Raw genomic sequence first — 20,463 nt, 5'->3', positions numbered from 1 at the left:
AATAACTTATTAAATCATTTCCCCCTGTTTCCATCTTTTCTTGTTCGAATCGAATGGAAGGCTCGAATCGGTTCGTTTCGTATCACTGGTCCCTCATCAACGGAGAGAATGAAAAATCTCTCTAGGTATCGATCGGGCAACTATCGTATCGTTACACCTCGGACAGATACATACGGCTTATTAATATTAATGAATGGCCTCTCATAAGTTCTCCTTGATTTATGTCTCCGAAGTCCTACGCCAATGCAGGCTTGTTGCCCCGCCGTAAATCTTGAGCCGCGTAGCGGGACAAAAGTAATTTCTTTACGTTATTTGTATTTTTAACAGGATCCTCGTTTCGTCGCGTCCTCTTCTTCCATTATCGGGGCCCTATTCCAGGCCTGAGCGCGTGCTTAGCGCGCGAGCGATCGAATTCGCCTACCGAGCCGAACGAACGGCCATTACACGTCTAAGCCGCCATCTCTCTCTTTCTCTTCTTCTTCTCCTCTTCATCCTCCTCCTCCTCCTCCTCCTCCTCTCTGTGGGTCCGTTCGTGCCCACGGTCCTGGAATTTCGCGCCCGCGGCTACGGCTCGCAAGTTCGTGGCTCTTGGAGGAGATCCTCTCCTCCTCCTCCTCCTCCTCCTCCTCCTCCTTTCCACGTCCACCTTTCAGACCACCGCTTCAACCGTGGATCCTGATTTACTCACGCCACGTCGAAGCCCGCGCTGCTAGCGATGATTAAGGGCCTAGCCCCCCCTCGTTCGGTTGCCTTCGTTGTTTGATCGTGGAACGCGCGATCTCTGCACAACGGAAATTCGTCTCGGAACAATCGAGTAGTTGAGCCTTGGGGCCATGAACAGTTGTGTGGCGATCGATCGATGATGTGCGCACGATTTTGGAAGCTTTGGATGAAGATGTGGTGATGGATCGAATGGATTTTCAATTTGCAAAAAAGAAATAGAAATAAAAATAAAATAAAACGGTCGCACAACGGTTTCGTGATGAACGATCCGTTGTCGGATACATCGCGCGTGGAACACGTATGGTTACAGAGCCTGTATCGTTTCCAATTATTTTTATTTCCAATCGCGGAAAAAGTGTTCGGCGGAGGTTTCGGTAGGAATGGATCGTCGAGAACGGTCGGTTCGAAATTGATCGTTAAATCGGCTGGTAAACGAGGTTAAACCGATAGGGATCGGGCGGAATGTCGGTCGTTTTGCGAGGATCTACCGTAAACTCATTCTACAGGAGGAGCAATCACAGGAGGGCAAACGTTTCCGGGCACGACGAGCTCGCACGAAGTCGACTCGGCGAAGTCGAGAAGTGGTCAGTCCGGTCGCGTCATTACGGCCAAACCGCATCGCGATGTCAAGTCTGTCGAGGACTTAACGAATCGCGTTATTCCCAACTTTGGAATGGGAAACTCGGACCGGTTACCAAACCTAGAAAAGATAAAGTCGCTGCGCGATTTTTCATTCAAACCGATTTTCTTCCGATCGTCTCCTTGAAATTTAAAACATTCCCCCCTTTCCGTTTTTAAATTGCTTCCTCGAGAGACAATCTTCATCGAAGATCATCATCGATCTAGATTTATTTATCCTATTTCTCGCGCCTTTCATAATTTCTACCGATTCTTAAGCTTTCTTTTTTTTTTCATAAATCGAGACAAATTCGAGGAACTTTCCATCAATTTCAAAAGCAATCTCCAAACGATTCGAAGAAATTATTTTTCCACCTTCGATTCGCGCTTCCCTCGCGAACAATAAACTTCTTCCCAAAATCGATTAATTCGAACGAGAGCTTATGGTAGCGACTAATTTGATTAAAGTGGAGGCGCGGGCCGGTGGCTTATCGGGGCGGACTCGTGGGCGCCCAGGAGCGGCCAGGCCGGCCGATTCCACGGAAAACGGGTGGATAAGTTTCTGGCGAGCGTGGACAGTGAATTATGGGCGTTATTGTCCGCCCGCGAACAACAGGCCGCCTCATTACATGTGGGAATTATTGACGGCGGACCGCCTCGGTGGCTCTCTAAGTGCGGCTACGTGAGAGCCATCTTCCAAGCCTCCACTTTACCCTCGCCCCTCGCCTTCTGCTCCGACTTTCGATCCAACGCGTGCGTGTAACGTGAACTTACAACGCGTGTCTTCTCTTTCTTTTATCTTTATCTTTATTTTTTTTTCTTTATTCTTCTTTATTCCAATCGCGCCGAGAAACGTTCCAGAACTCCCTTACGTACTCCTTGCTCTCGGTTGCTTCTCTCTAGGAGATTCTACGGTATATAAAGGGAGTCCAGAGAGAATATGGCCAATCCCAAGTTATTGACGATGCTCGTGGCTGGGATATATACCGCGCGAAGGAGTTTGTTTTACGCGGAAGCGCCTGTGCCACACACAAGGATTCAATTAAGGGACCGAACTGTCTTACGAAAGAAGTCGTTGAAATAATGAAAGTTTCGTGCGATTTTGGGATCGAAAATCGAAGGGGAGGATCGTTCGATAATGAAATGTAAAATCTACGGAAAATTCTATTCCATATTTTTCTCACATTTTTGCTCGGAATTTTCTCCATCCATCCAAATTCCCCTCGACAAATCTTCGATTCTCGACAATCCAATTCTCGACTCCGTCCACGAAGCTATTCGAGATCAATCGTCGGAGCTTTCCAAGATCCCGAGATTCCTCCTCGACTCGAAGAGGACGTCCAAGGAATCGTTAACCACGGTTAATCCAGTCGTTGGATCGATCTCGAGTCGTCGAGCGAAATGGAAAGTTTCACGATCTTCGGGATCGAAGGGGGGATAATTTTTAGAATCGATTTTCGATTCTCCACTTTCTAAAGAACTGGAGAACAGAGAGCAAAGATTCGTTGCACGAGCCATCGCGAAGCGAGAAACAGGGATCGAGAGGAGATGGATTCTCGCGCGGATTTGCTTATTTCGTGAGAATTTCTTTTCCTTTTCCTTTTTTATTTATTTATTTTTGTTAAAACGGCTGACACTAATTAATTCCCGAACCGAGATACCGATCGTGGCCACAATGAACAGGAGAAAGTCGCCATTAACTGCCAGAAAAATGCCGTGCCGCTTGTTAAGAGTGTGGTACCACCGTGCTCACCGTATCGTTATAAAGCCCGATCGAAGATAACCTGATATATTAACGTATAGTGTAACCCCCTTTTTATCCGGTCGGCTGTTACGCGCGCGCGCGCGCGAGCCCTCAGTCTCCGGCAACGAGCGTGTAATACCGTGGCCCTAACGGTTTATTAAAGAAACGTCGTCGTCGTCGTCGTCGTCGTCGTCGTTGTTGTCGCTCGTTCCAAGCCGCTCGTAATTCGCGAGCACACGCTCCCTCGTGCAGCTATGTCGCGTGCACGTAATGCAGAACCGCGCGCGCTCGATCCAGGCCTAGGAGAAATTCCACGACTGCTTGTAACGGTCGATACTCGAACATGCTGCCGGTGACAGATACACCGGTGCGCGTCAATCCAAGATCGAGCTCGTTTTATATATATATATATAGTCTTCGTTTGGTTAATCGAAATTACAACGAGAATATTTGTTTGAAATTGGAAGGAGAGACGTGCTCGTAGTTTTCCTCGAGTGGAGGGAAAAGAGCGGCGACGGAAAGATTGTAAAGGGTTGTAAACTATCGTTCGCTTAATCTCGGAGGAAATTCTTGGAACGTGGCGCGTGTGGGTTGAAGATTTATAAAGTCGGAATAGCCTGGAGACGTAAAACACGTGAGAGCACAGTTTGTTGTATCCTAATATCAATAACCCTCCTCGAAAGCTCGGGATTGTTACCGTCCCTGGAATCGCGGGTCTGAAACGAGTCTGTCCGGATTCATGGGGCAAACAGACGTTAATTCCTCGCGAAAATACAGTGATAGAGAGTGGAAACGAAACCGCCTCTCGCGCGCCGTAGCCACACGCTATTATCAACGAGAGATAGGGATAGAGAGAGAGAAAAAGAGAAAGAGAAACGTAATCACGCTCTCGCGTTATCGCCTTTGCGAACGAAACGAATCATCTCTCTCTCTCTCTTTCCACCTTTTACACGTGGAGAACAACGATCCACGGTGTTTCAATTGTTCCCAACCCGGCGTGTTATTCGATTCAATGCGCTGGACAAACACGTGGATCGATCGGGGTGGTATCTGGCCGCAACGGTCGATCCGGGAAAGTGCACGTTTCGTCGAAAAATCGGACGGAACAACGCGCCATTACCGGCCAACCACGATCATTTGCGACGGTTTAAAGCCGCGCATTACCGCCAAAAGATCTCAATCGGGGCCCGATAATCCCGCGAATTCATCGGGGCCAAACCAACGAGTCCCTATAAATTTCCGATCCCATAACGATCGTCTCCCTCCCTCCTCCCCCGATCTTATCGGCCCTTCTCCTCGTATTTACGTAGGGCAGATACGCATCTCGCCTCGTGTATCCCCGCATCCTGTCCCGTTTCGTGATCCGTCCACGTCATCATCGACGCTACCTTTCCAAAATTCCATCGCCTACGCGACAATTCTTCTTTATTTATTTATTCCTTTTTCGAGGTACTGTTACGTATATTTTTCTTCTTTTTCTTTTCTTTCTCTCGTGACAGAGACGATATTTCGACGGTCTTCTTCTGTTGATTCGAAAGCGATGAAACTCTTCAATTTTCCGTGTGATTGCTAACGAAACGATTAAATGGAAAAATGTGAGAAAGTCCGAGAGTTAAAATATCGACGATTGATTGATTGTGATCAATCTATTTTTCCCAAATTTCTCAAGTTTCTTTCGCAAAAGTCGAAAGGATTCCGTGACTCCAAAGCCAAACCACCTAATCTCTACGCGATATTCGACCCTTTATCCACCGCTTTACTCGAACAAACTGGGCAAGGGACACCTCCCGCGAGGAATGGACTCTGCTCTATCGACGAGAAGAGGCACACAGAGGCCTGCGCGTTTGTGCATGGTCGGTGGAAAGAGCGTGGGCCACGGCGTAATAAATTTCAACCGGTAAAAACGGCACGCTGGCTTACGAGAGATTGATGGAGCGACGCGCGAGGTGAGAGCGCGCGAGGGGCCCGTAAGCGGCCTTTTGCTCACTGACAGTGATCATCAAAGCAGAAAAAGTTGCCACCCGGAAAGTTGGGGGCCTCGCAAGGACCGCCCTCGATTCGGTCTCCCCTCAGCCCGGTAATGACCCCGGGCCGGACCCGGCCGAGGAAATAATTTCGACTCGATTGCCGGTCCGCGATCAAACGCCGCACCCGATAGAGCAAGATCCTCCTCGATCGCTCGCGGCTCGTTACGCCGCGTGACTGTCCTATTTCTTCGAGGAGGAGGGTTTTGTTTCGAAAATGTTGTTCGTTGCTCTTTCGCGTGTTTAATGGCCACCATATGGAGAGAGAGAACGGCCCGTTATTCACACGCGTTTTTTCCGGGGCCTCCGATTCGAGTGACGTGACGACCGTCCGTTTGACGGGTAATTGGGGAACGCGTGTGCCACGAGGCGAAGTCACCCTCTCTTCGATTCCTGATCGATTGGTTATTTAACGCTGCCCGCGTCCAACTATTTGTCCGGCAAACTTGTTCGCGATTCCACTTTTCCGAACGTTTGTCACTTGGATGAGGAGATTACTATTTGGGAATTTTTTGTTGGAAAAAAAGGAATCGTTCCTTCGTCTCTTTCGTCGTTTAATTTTCGAAGGAAAGGAGGAGGAATGTAAGTTATTTGTTAATATAGCGCAGAGGCGTGGAAGACCCGCTGCGAACGCCGAACGCGTCAAAAAGATCGTATAATCAGGGACGAACCAATATTTTTCGGACGGAGGGTTAAACAAGGAGCAAGAAGGCGATCCCTTACACCTTCTCGTATAACACACATTCTTTCCTCGACGCCCGCTGCGTTGCCTACCGGAAAAGAGAGGGGAAACGGCGTCCTCCATTCTTCGAAGCGAATCCTATATATCGGCGGAGAAACGTATTTTGCCATCCATCGCCGTTCGAATCGTATATAATGCGAACCATCAAAATGCGCTTAAACCAGGCCGAGTTATTACCACGGCAAATACGCGATACGGTTCACGAGGGCACGATGCCACACTGTAAATCACTCGCATACTCTCTCTTTCTCTCTCTTCGACACAAGCTGGGTGACTGTCCCATCCTTTCTCGCCCCATTAATATTTAGATTACCTTTTATCCAGCGTGATTCAAGATCCAGTCACTCGGTATCGAGACAGCAGTATCGAAAATCCTTTAAGAATGTAATAAAGTAATCTTGGAAATTCCTCGGAGAGAAGAAAGAAGGAAAGATACGAAAGAAAAAACAACGAAACGATAGAAATTAACGAAGCGCGAGGAAATTTACACTCGGGTCTGTTCGGAAATTGTTCGGGTATGATCGGCTCGCGTCGTGTCGCTCGAGTTAGAAATTATATTCGCGTCGAATCGGAAATAGTTCGGGTCGAGTCGGCTCTGTTCGACGATAATCGGCTTCTCGATGGAAGTACACACACTTAGTTGTTTCTAAACACTTTGAATCGACGGTCGAGCTTCGTCTCGAAGTTATTATTTGAATTTTTTGGCAAAAATCTGACGAAATTCACGAAATATCATCGATATCCCGACCCGATCCCGAAAAAACTTTCCAACTTGTATCATTTCTGGATTCTCGGACACCTCTGAAGGCATCAACGATGGATACATAGGCGATCGAACGAAACTGCGTAGTAGATTCTATTGACGGATTATATTGACTCGTGAACAGGATGAATAAGCAACCGTTGGAAGTGTATCGAAGCCGTAAGATGACGATGCTTTACGATCGAAGATAACGCGCTGAAGACTATACGCCAATTTCAAGCCGCGTTCTTTCCCCCCGGAGGGATTAATCGGGCCTCGTTTAAAACGTTGGCCGCAACGTTCTTCCATTTTTTAAATCCTCCCATGGCATCATCCCATAGCCGTCGTCCCGGTTTCGAGGTGGTTCCACGCTCTCTCTCGCACGTACACGGATATACACTTTGAAAAACAGTGTGTATACCTCGATGTGTATACATTGGCGAGCCACTACCGTTCGCGTGCAGGTATAGGTAAGCATTCTAATTATCGAGATCTCACGTAAAACGAGTATGTAAACATAAATCGACAATCTTGTCGATCGAAGCAGGCGCGCGCGCGATCGCTTAACTGCTGGCCAGGCGAACGAATTTTTCTTCCGGTGCGTAGACCGTGTCCTTGACGTCTTATTACGCCGATTAAAAACTCGCCAACCCTACCCTCCTCCTTGGACCACCCTTTTTCCTTTCTTCTCTCTCTCTCTCTCTCTTTCTCTTTCTTTTTTCATATTTTTCCTTCGACCGTCATTCTTTCTTTCTCTCTTTCTTTCCTCCTTCTTTTTTCCCTTGCATTTCGCAAGTTTTGTTGTTTGTTTTCACAGTCGAGATCTTTCTTTCGCCGCTTATTCCCCTACTTTTTTTTCACTTTGTTGGGTTTTACTTATCGCTGAAGGCGGTAGGTAGAGGGCAACAAAATTCCATACAGGAATCCTTCGTAATATCTTATTTTTCCTTATCCTGGTTATGATCGTCTCCTTTTCATCTCCTTTATTCCGTTTTCTACCGCTCTTTATCGATCACCTATTTTCTTTTAGCTTTGTTTCCGTCGTTCTTAAGTAATTTTCGTTCCATATTCCTTTCCCTTAGAGATATGTCGAAATTTTTCCCTTTATTAATATTATAAAAAACGAAACACGCAAGTGTTCCCTATGTTCGTTCAAATTCGAAAATTCAAAGTCTCGCTAACGATTACGTGCACACGGCACAGGCGTTCTAGCTGCAGTCGGTGCACCAGAAACCGATGGAACTCGAGATTATTAAGAGATTTGCATATCGCCGAATCGTATCTCGAAAAAAAAAAAAGAAGAAAAAAAGGAACGCGCGCTTTCTCGCTTCCATTATCAAGCAGGTTGAGACACCTATCATTATCATTGTCGTGTCTTAGAGCCGGCTGACCCGGTTTATGACTCACGGCGAGCGAATAGGGAACGCGAATTGCGAAACGATTTTGATCGCGCGCACGAAAATTCCGATATATCCGTGACGTGTCGTGGATGTTTCTCTCTCGTGATAAATTTTTCTTTTTTTTTTATAATTCAAGGATATATCTCGAAGAACAATATATCGAGAACCCTTTTCTATACCGTTCGAAGAAACGGAAATACTATAATTTGTATCCCGAAGCCCGGGTATCTCGGGTCAAATTAACCCGCGGAAAAAATCGCAAATTCACAGACCACCACTAACCGAACCTTTCTTTGTGTTAGCCGTATCCATCCCGGTGGAGGAACACTCTTTACCGCGGTCGATTCATAATCGTTTCACGGGAAAGCAATTTCTCGGCCGAAAGGACGATCGTTTTCCTGGCCCCGAGGCTGCCACCACGAGTTTGCCACGCACGCAGGGACGACGAAATAGAATTGAAAACGGAGAAAATTCACGACTGTCGTTTCCAAAAATATTATATTCTCGTCGATATACCACGCAAACAAACTATATACGTTCCATTATTACTTACCGCGAAACAATCTTAATAAGATATCCTTTATACGATATTCTTCTCAAACGTTCTTCCCCTCTCCTCCACTCTTACGAAACTCGCAAAAAACTTTTATTTTCCCATCTACGAAAAGCAGTGGTTAATCACTGGTAGCGAGGGTTTGTAATTACACTTGTAAATACGTAGCTGAGTTTTTTTCTCTCTCGAAGAATCATCATCCCGAGCGTGGATGTAATAGAGGAGAACGGTGGAAGGCAAGCGAAGGTGGATGGATGCGAAAAGGAGCAAGACGAGGGTGCGATGGGAGGGAGGATGAGGGTAGAAGATGAGGATAGAGCGTTGCGTAGAGAGGGGGCAGGAGGGGAAGAGGCGGAAACGTTGATGAGAGGAGCGTGGAGAGAGCGAGAAAGAGCGGAGTGGCGGAGGGCCGAAGGGAAACGGAATGGTGCGCGCACGCGAAAAAGGGCCCTGCGTAAATTGAAAGGGGGCACGGCTGTCTTGTTGTGTTTAAAAAGGCAATTTGCGGGCCTGAGATACGGCCTATATATTATGGCGCAACTGGTACGGGTGGTGGGAGATAGCTCGCCTCGATAGCGCCCCTTTGCTCTCTCCCTGGTACCCTCAGAGGGGAGAGAACGGGGACTTTCCGTGGGCCTTACCGTGATCTCGTACCCACCTAGCGATGGACTCAACAACGTCTCTCTCCTCTTGGTACTTGGATAATTTCCTTCAATCATTATTTTTGCATTTGAAACAAATCGATCAGATTATGCGTTTATTACAATCTTGAAAATTATACATAGAATCCTATTACTATTATTTAGATTTTATAGAATTCTATTACTTAGAATCCTATAAAATTGCATGCAATTTGGAATTTGAAATTTCGAATTTTTCGTTCTTCTTTTAAATCGTAATATCGTTATTAAAGTTCTCGGAAGAAAATTGTTCAAAGGTCCTCGCGAGTCCTTCGAATGCCCATCGCTAGCCGTATCCCCTTTCGGCGTGCGCCCTGGAGTCCCCCGGCCCCGGTGGGGAGGGGCCCGCGCTCTCCCCACCGCCGACATCCGGCAAATGCATTTCTTGTGTAGCACGCTGCTCGTTTGCGGACGATACGATTTACTCTCGGTATATAGTCGTATTCAAATATCTTCTTGCTGCTCGCCGGACCCCTTTTGCCTTCCTTCCTTCCTTCCCTCCCTTCTCTCCCTCTTTCTCTCTTGCCCCTCCTTTGCCGCTGCGATCTCTCCTCGGTTTTGCGCGCGTAATCGACTCTCTCGATTTGCTCTCCAACGAACGACCGGCTAATTCCACGCAATATAGAACGAATCCGAAAGGCTAAGCTCGTTCGTTCGACGCGGTTTAATTATTGGCGGGCAGATCGAAGTTGCGAGCAACCTCGTTTGCGGCTACCTTTATCTCTCTTCTCTTATTCGCTGATTCTCTCTCTTTCCAGTCGGAATCGATTTCAACGCGAAGCTTAATATTACGGTTTTTGGAAAATTTGGAGAGAGGAGAGGCACGATATTCGTTAATTTCGCGGTTCCATCGACGACCGGATGCCTCCCGTTTATCTCCCGCCGCGGCACGTATTACGATTAGCTTTCAGTATTGTTAAAACGATTACACGAGCCACTTACGGGTGTAGAGAATCGTGGGTGGAAATTTTGGATAGCGCTTCGCCTGTTCGATACTCGTTCGATAGGGTAGGAATGCGTGTTTACGCGGTTAATTAACGGCGAGTTAATGCACCGTTGCAATTTTCGGATTAATAATAGTCGTGGAATTGGAATATGGCCGCTTTTATATCGTTCGTTCGATTTAAATCGTAACACAGACGGTGTAATCGCAATAATTACGATCATACTCTCTTGACTATTTACAACGACAAATTCATCTTATTTCGTATTTCGCGCCTTCCCTTCCCCCTCTTCGATCCATCGACCTGCTGTTTTACCGACCAGCGCGAGAATAGTTCGTCCATTCGTCCACAGATGTCGTCTCGTGGACGTCCACGTGACAGTTATCCAAGGAAAAAACTTTCTCTCCATCTTTCTCTCTCTCTTCACTTTCCACCGTGTCTACTAATTACACAACCGGCACCAGACACAGGCGCAATCTCGCTCTTCAACCGCGATCCATTTATTAATTCACGAGCGAAAAATCGCGGAATTTTTTCCCTCGATCAACCGGAGGAGGAGGAAAGCTGGATTTCGCACAGTGGGACATATGAAGCGCATCGTGGATACACACAAGCTCATTTGCACAGAATGCGTGACAATCGTAATAAATCGCGGCCACCGATATCGATCTCTCCTCTCCGCGGAGCGTTACTTACTAGCGCGATCTAGGAATCTCGGATCCCGCCGTATCTTTCGCCGGGGAGGGGAGGGGAGGGGAGGGGAGGGGGCCAGGCCGATCATAAATTCCCCGCCAGCCTCCAATTAACTTTATCGCAATCTGAACAAATTATACGGAACGCTGCCGATGCTAAATTCACGGACGCTGTCGAAGGGACAAACGTAAGATAAACCCCGGCGCGGCAGAAAACGAGAACACCGAAACGAGATAACGTTTATTTTTCGCGGGGTTCTTCATCCTCGCTCCTCCGTCCTTGCGATTCATTTCGAGAGGGGAGAGAGGGGGGGCCGCTCGTGTTTCTCTTTTGTCCTCGTAAGACAAGTCGGGGTACCGGTCTCCTTCCGTCCTGAAGGTTGAAGGATCGTTTCACGGGACGTTTTAGAATCGTTTCGACCCCCTTCGTCGAAACGGTTTTCATTTCCTGGTGAAAAGCTTCCCCGGCTTTTATTGTCCCGCTGATATTGGGTCATCGCGATGGCGGAAACACCGGTCTCCTCCTGTTTTAAAGAGAATATACGTAAATACTCTGATATTGAATTTCCGTTTTCCTTTCTTTCTTTCTTCGCGAGGAGCGTGATACAATTTCGTAGAGAGAGAAGGTGTCTCGAGGCGAGAGTGTTTATCCCGATTTGTTGTAGACTTCTTTTTTTTTTAGTTATTGCGGATGTTTATGCAAATTGAAATTTTTCTGCCTTCCCTGCGTATCGTTTTATATTTAAATTCCCTCGTAAATGCATAAAAATCCTCGGTCCTCGCAATGCGTACGTGGCAAATAATTCTGTACGATGATAACTCGACGCGGGTGTTTATTCGTGGATGATCCGCAATTGATTTTCGAAAAGTGAAAAAACAACGGATCCCTTAATTTTAGAGAATAATGGACGGAAACGTCCTCGTTCCTATACTCCTATTCTCGTTCACTCGGGATCGTTCACTCGCTGGTAAATCGTTAATTTATCCACGTTTCCCTTGTTTATCCGTCAACATGGCGCATTAAATCGTTTAATCCGTGCCGGGAAATAAGGCGGTGTTTGTTTGCGCGAGCGTTAAAGCGAATCGGAGTTCATTCTCGATTGCGAGGCGGGTTCGAGAACGCGGAGAGCCGTCCTTGTTAACCACGGTACGCGAGCGTTAACGAGTAGCTCCTGGCGGAATTGCGCGACGCCCTGCGCCACGCCCGTGTATACTAATTTCCACCGGTATTCACCAACAACCCTCTCTCTCCCTCTCTCTCTCTCTCTCTCTCTCTCTCTCTCTCTCACTCTCTCTGTGTGTCGCGTGGCAAACACGGGAATATTTAATCTTCCAACAATGGAACGCAACCAAGCTGTTGCGATTCACCTGGCTTTTCCCATTTCCCGTCGCGCAGCTTCAACAGGTCTGTTTTTAGAAATGCTCTCGGATTAGGATGCTCGCTTCCTTCTCCCGTGAAAAAACTCGTGACTTCTCTTTTAGAGCGAAATCTGAATTTCTTTTTATAATGTAACGACAGTTAATTAATCTTTTCTTTACTCGACTCTGATTGCGTAGAGCAAACTTAACGCAAGGGAAGTTTTTCGTTTTCCATTTCAAGGATTCTCGAAAATTCTTCTTCGAGAACGGAAGAAAGATTTCCCTCAAGTGTCAATCAATCTTCTTTTCCATACGAAACGTATGGTTAGACTTGGCTATTTATTTATTAAATATTTGTTCGCGTTGGAAGCGAAGAAGGAGTTGGACGAAGAGCCAAATTGGCAAGGGTGGAAGTTCATCTTCGGGGGTCCCGCGGGGGTGCTTGCCCCCCGCCGATTTCCGAAAATCAATGTTTACACGTCCAATCAGACTTTCTCGACACGTGTGTCAACGTGTGTGTGAGATACTTGGAAATGTTGCCACGCGACACGTTCGGGTGGCCAAACAAGAAAATCATCCCTTTTCACCCGACGTGCAATTTTTATATAATTGCGTAAAAATTCGTGGATAACTCGGTTCCTGGGTTAGGTTACCGAATTTTTTACGGAGGAAATCGCTTCGTTATCACCAGCCATTAGCATAGCTTTCCCTTCCCGTTGTTTCAGATCTTATCCTCGGATTTGTTCGGAGTAATTTCGTGTTGGTCGTTGGGCCGGTGTTTAATTATCCCCCGCCCTACTCGTTAAAGCGATAGAACAGCTTATCGAGGCTTTTACAATTAATTAATAACGATAATTAAGTCGAAATTCCATCATTCCACGGAACAACGGAGTCGTTATACAAGGAATAACGAACTCGACTACCTTTAATCGTAGCATATCGTGAAAAGAATCGAAAAAAAAGTAGAAAAAAATCCGGACGAAGCAAGAAAGAATCCTGGAGGATTCTGGAAAATCGCTCGATTTCGACTTTAACACCACGATCTCGTATTTTCTCGAAAACGTTTCCCCACGAGCTTGATACGTCTCCACTGTGTGCACACGCGTTCACGTGGCGCGCGCAAAAACGCGGAGCTGTTCGTCGCCGCCACGGTGCGATGAACTCAGCGCGCGGTACTCGGCGTCTCTCCTCTCGAGGCCGTTTCAGTATTTGACTGTTCGACCAAGAGGACGTCCCTTCTCCACCTGCTTCCTCCTCCTCCTCCTCCTCCTCTTCCTCCTCCCTCCTCTCTGTCCCCCTTACGCGCGGAGTTACGCGATACATGCTCTCTCTCTGTCCCACCCCCTCCCTTTGTCCCTCCGCTCCCGAGGCGCGTACCCTCGCCGTGTTGCGCTCCCGGCTGCACTTCGACTCCTGTCGAGACGACAGAACGCCATAAGCAACCAATTTAAATGTAAATTGAAAAGCAGCGCGGCATACAAATTGTTCGACTCGTCGTCAAAAAATACTGCGAGCAAAGATCAAACGGAAGACAAGACGCCGGGGAGAGGGTGGCAACGCTTGTAAAAGTGAACAGAGAGAGAGAGAGAGAGAGAAGGAGCTTCTCTTTCGATATGGAGGAAGAGGGAAGAAGAGAGACAGAGAAGTCTTCTTCGTCTCGGTGAATCGTCACGGTGGCCACGGACTCAGACACCGCTGATAAATTCTTCGTTAAATATTTGCGTTCCTCGGATGGTCTCTCGGTGAACGCACCGTTCACCGGAAGTTGCCGCTCCTTCCTTCCTTCCTTCCTTCCTTCCTTCCTTCTATCCGTCCTGGCCAACTCTCCCTTTAACGATGAATCTTCGTTACACTTTGCCAACGGGAAAGTATTTCTTCGACTTTGCCAGAAAGTTGCCAGAAAATTTTTTTTTCGTGACATTACATAGTCTGTTTTTTCGTTTTTTAATTTTTTTCAAAAATATAATATACCTCTGTTACGTATTTTGTTTAAATTAAAATCGGTACTATTTTTCCAAAGCTATTTTGGGAAAGGAATAGTATAATATTTTATAAACGATGAGATCGATATACGATTTCATCTCTCTGTATCTATCATTTTATGAAAAGATAAGATATGAATGAAGAATAACGAAGTAGAAGAAGGGAAAGAAACGTATTCTTCCGTCTGATTTCTCATTGTCTTACTTTTGTACCACGTTTCCATTTTCGCCATTCTTGGAAAAGTTTTGAGGATGGCCCCACGCGTTCTCCACCACCCTTTTGTTCTCCGTCTTCCAAACCGTACTCATTGTTATCAACTATCCGATGAATAATTGAAACCTCCCCCCTCCCCCCTCGGTATTTAACGCTTCGCCCGGCCCGGCTTTTGTCCGATGATGCTCTCTTCTTCTCCTATTTAAATTTCAATTAAAGTGTATTTCCTTGTAAACTCGAACCAATGGGAGGGAAGCGCTCCCCTCGCGATCGTGAGGGATCGAAATCACGGTTTTTCAACGGGGACGATTTTTAAAAGAGGGGGGGAGGCGGAAATGACGGGTCGGGGAATTTTTCATTGGCCGGTAGCGGAGTCTGTTCGCGGCCTGTTGAAAAATTCAGCGAGTTTGTTCGCGAAGCGGGAGCCGGAAAAACGGCAATGGGACCTGGATTGAATGGGGGAGTTCCGGCTTCTGTTTTCTTTTTTTCTTTTTTGTTTTTTGCTTTTTTTTTTTGCCAGATTTTTCAGAGATGATTCTCTGGATGGAAGACAGAATGCGGTCTGCGTAACCAACGCAGCAAAACGCTTGTTCCGCCCGAAAGTAAACATCCGAACGCGCAGTCGGAGTTACGGCAACAAACAATAATATAGAGGTGCACCCAGCTTCTCGATTCGATGTTATTTCAGAAAACCCGTGGAACCCGCGCGGAACCGGATATCTGTCTGTCTGTCTGTCTGTCTGCCTGGGTGTAAACGAGTTCGTTATTTCGTAATTAATAACGCTGGCGATATCCCTTTGATTGACCCAACGTGATTTTCGTCTCGCTATATTTCGTTCCGCTATTAATTTCCCAGTTGGAAAAGAGAAAAAAGAGGAGGAGGAGGGAGAGGAGAGGGGAGCGAGGATAATTTCGTATTACTGTTATCGAATAAAATTATTTTATATCGTTAGAGCGATAATTAAAATATCTTTGAGGTAAGGTCTGATCGATACGATTACTGGAAAAGAATAAATACCTTTTCGAACGAAACTCTTTTCGAAAAAAAGAGAGGGTGGGAGAAATTAATTAATGTTGCACAACCGTGCATAATAAAGTACGCAAGTTATTTTGTAATTAATAAGATCTCTTAAATGTGACATCCCAATATCCGTCTTTGTGTGTTGTTTCGAACTGACTGTCTGAAAAAAAGAACAAGAAAGTCCAAATATCATTCTTGTTTTCTTTCAACCGTTATCGTAGCTGCAAATTTAATTAAATATCTGAGGAGGCAAAAGAATCGTATCGAGAACAAGGTATAAAGACGAAAACAATATAAATGAAAACGAATACCAAAACCGGATCGTTCTCTTCTCCGCGGATAATTTTCATCGACTCGGAACCCGGCCGCCTCATTGCGAGGAATTAATTTCCAATTCCAAAGAGAGAGGGAGGGAGAGAAACATACGAAACATCGAGATGGAAACGGAAAGAGAGGCGGGAGTGAAACACGGAGTAAACCAGGGATCGACTTACCATAATTTTGGTAGCAGCGGACCGTTCCCTTCAACCGACTGTTGAATATTCCCTCGCTTATTAGAAAGGGTTTCTGTAATCGACGCCAGACACGAGCGGGTGTACCTCTGGCATCCAGTCCAGAATGGGATTCCAATTAAAGTAATAACGAATCCGGCCTGCGCACTTTTTTCTTCCTCGTCGCAAATAATCGCGTCCTTCCGTCGCGCGACACCCCTCCGTTTCGACTCTCTCGTACACACGCACGCGTATACTTTTACATATATATGTGTATCGCGATCGAGAAGATCTCTCTCCTTCCTTCTTACCCCGTGAACGGAGCTTAAGTCGAATTTAAATCGGTCGAATTAACGAAACGACGACGAGGAGGCGATAAATTTCTACAAGAACCCTCGACGAGAAAAAAGAAAGGGCGAATAATGGAAAGCGTGTGACGAAATTTCTCCTCCAACAGATTCCTCTCTAACTGGATGAAAGAGATTGATTCGTTCGAATTAACGTATAATAATCGAAAGATGAACAGTGGTTGGCGCGATAAATTTAAATTTCTCCGGAATGGTGTGTATCCGCTTATAGGGGGAGAGAGATAGAGAGAGGGAGAGAGAGAGAGACAGGGACAGGTTGTTAGCACGCTGCCGGCCATCAACATAATTAACCCCCCTAAGTGGAGACGCCTGTGTATCATTATTAGTACATGCGCGGCGGATGTTACAGGGTTCGAATGTGCTTACGAGAATTTAGGAGCGCGTCAGGTGTCCTGATTTGGCTAATGCGAAATATCCAATTAACCGGTAATGGAGCCTTTATCGCATCCGGTGGCGTCGGTCCCGCGGAATTTCAACCCCACACGCCTTTTACGCCGCGAGATCCTCCACGCGGCGCAGGAAAATATGGTTGCCGCCGTTTCGTGATCCGCGTATCCGATAATCCGAGACGAGATTTGGAGATTTCGTGGTATTCTATCTTGATATATATAGAATCCAATAGATTCAGTTTCATGTAATTCGAGTATTCTCGCCCGTTTTTGGAAAATACTTTTCGACGTTATCCTTTCAAATTCGGCACTTTAAACGATAAAATCGAGTTGCACGAATTTGAAATTAATTCAAGCTTGGCGTATACGCGTGAAAGAAACGTAATCGCATATAGCATGACGATGATACACGCGATGATACACGATTGCCCATTACACCGAGTACACAGCGTAACGCAACGCGTGGAGAAACGAGGAAACACGCGTACACACGCGCACACCACTCTCCATCATGTCCCTCTATTATCACCCCAATCACAAGTCCTCCGAACATTACCATCCCGCGCCCCATCTACCCATCATATCCCGATCCCATCGAACCTCCATTACCTTCCCATTTGTCACCACCGCCTTAATCAACCACCTCTCATCGTCCTCCTCCTCGTCCTGTCTCCGATCCATCCTCCTCCTCCTCCTCCTCTTCATCATCTTCTTCTTCTTCTTTTTTTTCTTTTTTCCAGTTCGCAACGGCTACTCGTGCGTACCTGTTGCTCTGTCCGAGGGCCTGGACATCCGGCTGAACACGGCTGCAAGGGCGGTCCGCTACGGGGTGAACGGGGTGGAGGTGTGGGCCGCACCCTCGCGCAGCCCCCACACAAATCACACGGTGTACAAGGCGGACGCGGTGCTGGTCACCCTTCCCCTCGGAGTGCTCAAGGCGTCCGCGCCGCCGTCCGCGGTCGCCTTCAATCCTCCGCTTCCGGACTGGAAGTCGCAGGCTATTCAGAGGCTCGGTTTCGGCAATTTAAATAAGGTAAGCCCTCCCCCGTCCTCATCCGTCCAGCCGCTGATTTATGCCTCCTCCTGCGTCCCGGAGGACGACGATCGAAGTTGTCCAGAGCCGGGAATGAGATATATTGTGATCGGGCGGGCGGCGGCTCTTTCGTCGCGAGCGGAACGGTGACGTGGCTCGTGTCGCTTCTTACGCCGGGACACGTTCCTTTTACGGGGTCGGTTTACGAGCTGGACTCTCGTCCCCCATCCTCCTCCTACTCCTGGTCCACGAGAAATTAAAGGCTCATCGCGAGGCGAAACGGATCCCACCCGAAGCCCGGCCGCGAATAAATTCGCCACGATTTCGGTTGGCCGGTAATTTGGACGGAATCGATGTTTGGATGCCGTGGGAGAGAATGGGCCCGGGATCTTGCGGTTTAAAGGGCTTGCGGGGAGGAGAGGGCGTCGTTTCGAGTTAAATTGGACGTGGGTTTAACCGGTTGGCTGCCGTATGACGGCAGGCCTCGCGCGTCGTCGTCACACCTCGTTCGATGCGCTGTGACGGGGTATAATAATACGCGGGTGTTGATATATTTCCTGGGTTTTCTCGATTCGAGGATAGGGAAGAGGATGGCCGCGTTGCGTACGATTTTCATTTTCGTTTCTTCGAGATTTTATTCCCGCTTCGAGTTTCATTCGATATAACGCGTGTAACGATTCATAGACAGATTTGTCGCTGTTTGTTGAACTTTTAATGAGATTGTTGACTCGATGCGTAGGAAATATCGAAGATTTCTTTCGATTCGGTTCGTTGATAATTTGATAAGTGATAAGTTTTTTGAGAAACAAACGGACGAGGTTATTATACGAATGTGGGCGTTAATATAGAGAATGACGAGGATGCCTTTTTTCGAGCGTGACACGAAGTCAATTGGGTTGAAATTCGAGAGAGAATGTATTCCGTCGGGAATACAGGGCCTGAATTTTGTAATTCTCTTAAACGATGGCGAGCACTCTGTAAAGAGAATGATTCATGGGGACGAGGGAACGGAGATAAACGTTTACGTGAGCAACCCTTAAACTGCAGGATTTGCCGGAACCAACGGGTATATAATATTTTCTCCAAACAAGCTTACGAGCATCCAACTGCAATCTCCCCAAACGTTTCGCGTTGTAGAACAGAAAATTATATCCTGTTTAATTGAAAATCCGACCTGAGTTTGAACCTTGTTTCACATTTCCCCAGAATTAGAATTCTTAAAATCGTTCAAGATTCTAATATCTCGTAAAGAAACTTTCCTCATCATCCCCTCGTCCCCATCCAAAACTGGAAACTCTCCTCGTCCACCGAAAACTCGTCGTCGTTCGGGGGTCGGTTCGTTCGAAATGGCCGCCTCGGTCGAGAATAATCGGTGGACGAGGACCAGTTAGGGCAAGCAAGTAATTCCCGGGAATCCGTCACGTCAGGTGGTGCTGTGCTTCGAACGGATCTTCTGGGATCCGACCGCCAATTTGTTTGGCCACGTGGGGAGCACGACCGCGTCGCGTGGTGAGCTCTTCCTCTTCTGGAATCTTTACAAGGCGCCGGTGCTGTTGGCCCTGGTCGCTGGAGAGGCTGCCTGTGTCATGGAGAATGTCAGCGACGATGTGATCGTTGGACGTTGCATAGCCGTCTTGAAGGTAAATTTTTATTAAATCTATCGCTTCTTTTTTCTTTCTCTTCTCCGTAACAAACTTATGGAAAAACGAATGAATATGGAATGAACGTTCATCGATCGATCGATTAATATATATATTTAGAAATGTGTCGATCGTTCTGATCCGTTATTCACGAATAATACATCGTGTTTTTTCAAGGGTATCTTCGGAAACCAAGTGGTTCCGCAGCCGCGCGAGAGTGTAGTGACGAGATGGCGAGCGGATCCATGGGCGAGAGGCTCGTACAGCTTCGTCGCGGTCGGCAGTTCCGGTAGCGATTACGATCTTTTGGCCGCCCCTGTCGCGCCCCCTGCCACCCCTGGCGCACCGCCGCCGCAGCCCAGGGTTTTCTTCGCAGGTAAATATTTAGCCTCCGCGATATTTTCACCCCTTTCTCGCCCTCCCCCCTTTCGAGAAGCGGACGAAGTGGACTCTGATAAAGAGAGCCCAATTCCCGACGTGAATCGTATCTTTTTGAGGGAGGCTGTGCTTTTCTCGCCAATCCCTTTCATCCTCAATGGTAACCCTTTTGAAATTAGATTTCGCGATAGATTTGGGACAAGTTGTTTAGAGAATTCTATCTTAAAAAAAAGGAAATGAAATAGCACGTGCTACGATTTTCGATGTTTCTTAGAAATTAAGATGCAATTCGCTCAAATTTTTGAAAAAAAAAAAAAAAAACAGTGTATCTAAATTTGACCGCAAAAAGAAATCACTTTATCGCTTATAGCGTTCGTAAAAGTAGTAAAAGCTTACTCCAGAAACACAGAAAAATCACATATATATATACAGTACATTTTCTAAAGCATCTCCTTCTCGACTCTTTCACCAACCTCTCGACCTCCTTTTAACAAACCTTGTCAAAACAAAATTGCCTTTCCATTTATATTCTCGCTTATATCTCGGTCCCCTGAAATCGACCAAGGTCGCCATCTTCAAAGAGCCGACCCGGAGGGGGAGAAAGAAGAAAGACGACGAGGAGGGAAAGAGGAGGGGTGGTGTCTTTGGCTCAAAACGGGGTAACCTCGTCCCTCGTTTTTCCCTTTTTCCTTTTTTTATCCTCTTTATTTATTCTCTTCTCCCGTC

The 20,463-nt window shown here is 46.9% G+C and overlaps 1 protein-coding gene across 1 annotated transcript in view; it reads left to right on the top strand.

Annotated features, from left to right (window-relative positions):
• LOC726469 (lysine-specific histone demethylase 1A) overlaps window positions 1-20,463 on the top strand; it is a 97,433-nt gene that overhangs the window by 74,438 nt on the left and 2,532 nt on the right. The window contains exons 11-13 of the mRNA XM_016914369.2: window positions 17,427-17,719; window positions 19,147-19,359; window positions 19,537-19,735. Coding sequence (XP_016769858.1) covers window positions 17,427-17,719; window positions 19,147-19,359; window positions 19,537-19,735 — 705 coding nt within the window. The remainder of the gene's footprint in view (window positions 1-17,426; window positions 17,720-19,146; window positions 19,360-19,536; window positions 19,736-20,463) is intronic.

This window comes from Apis mellifera, linkage group LG10, assembly GCF_003254395.2.
Source record: "Apis mellifera strain DH4 linkage group LG10, Amel_HAv3.1, whole genome shotgun sequence".
Taxonomy (NCBI): Eukaryota; Metazoa; Arthropoda; class Insecta; order Hymenoptera; family Apidae; genus Apis; species Apis mellifera.
This window is presented reverse-complemented; position numbering and strand designations above follow the sequence as displayed.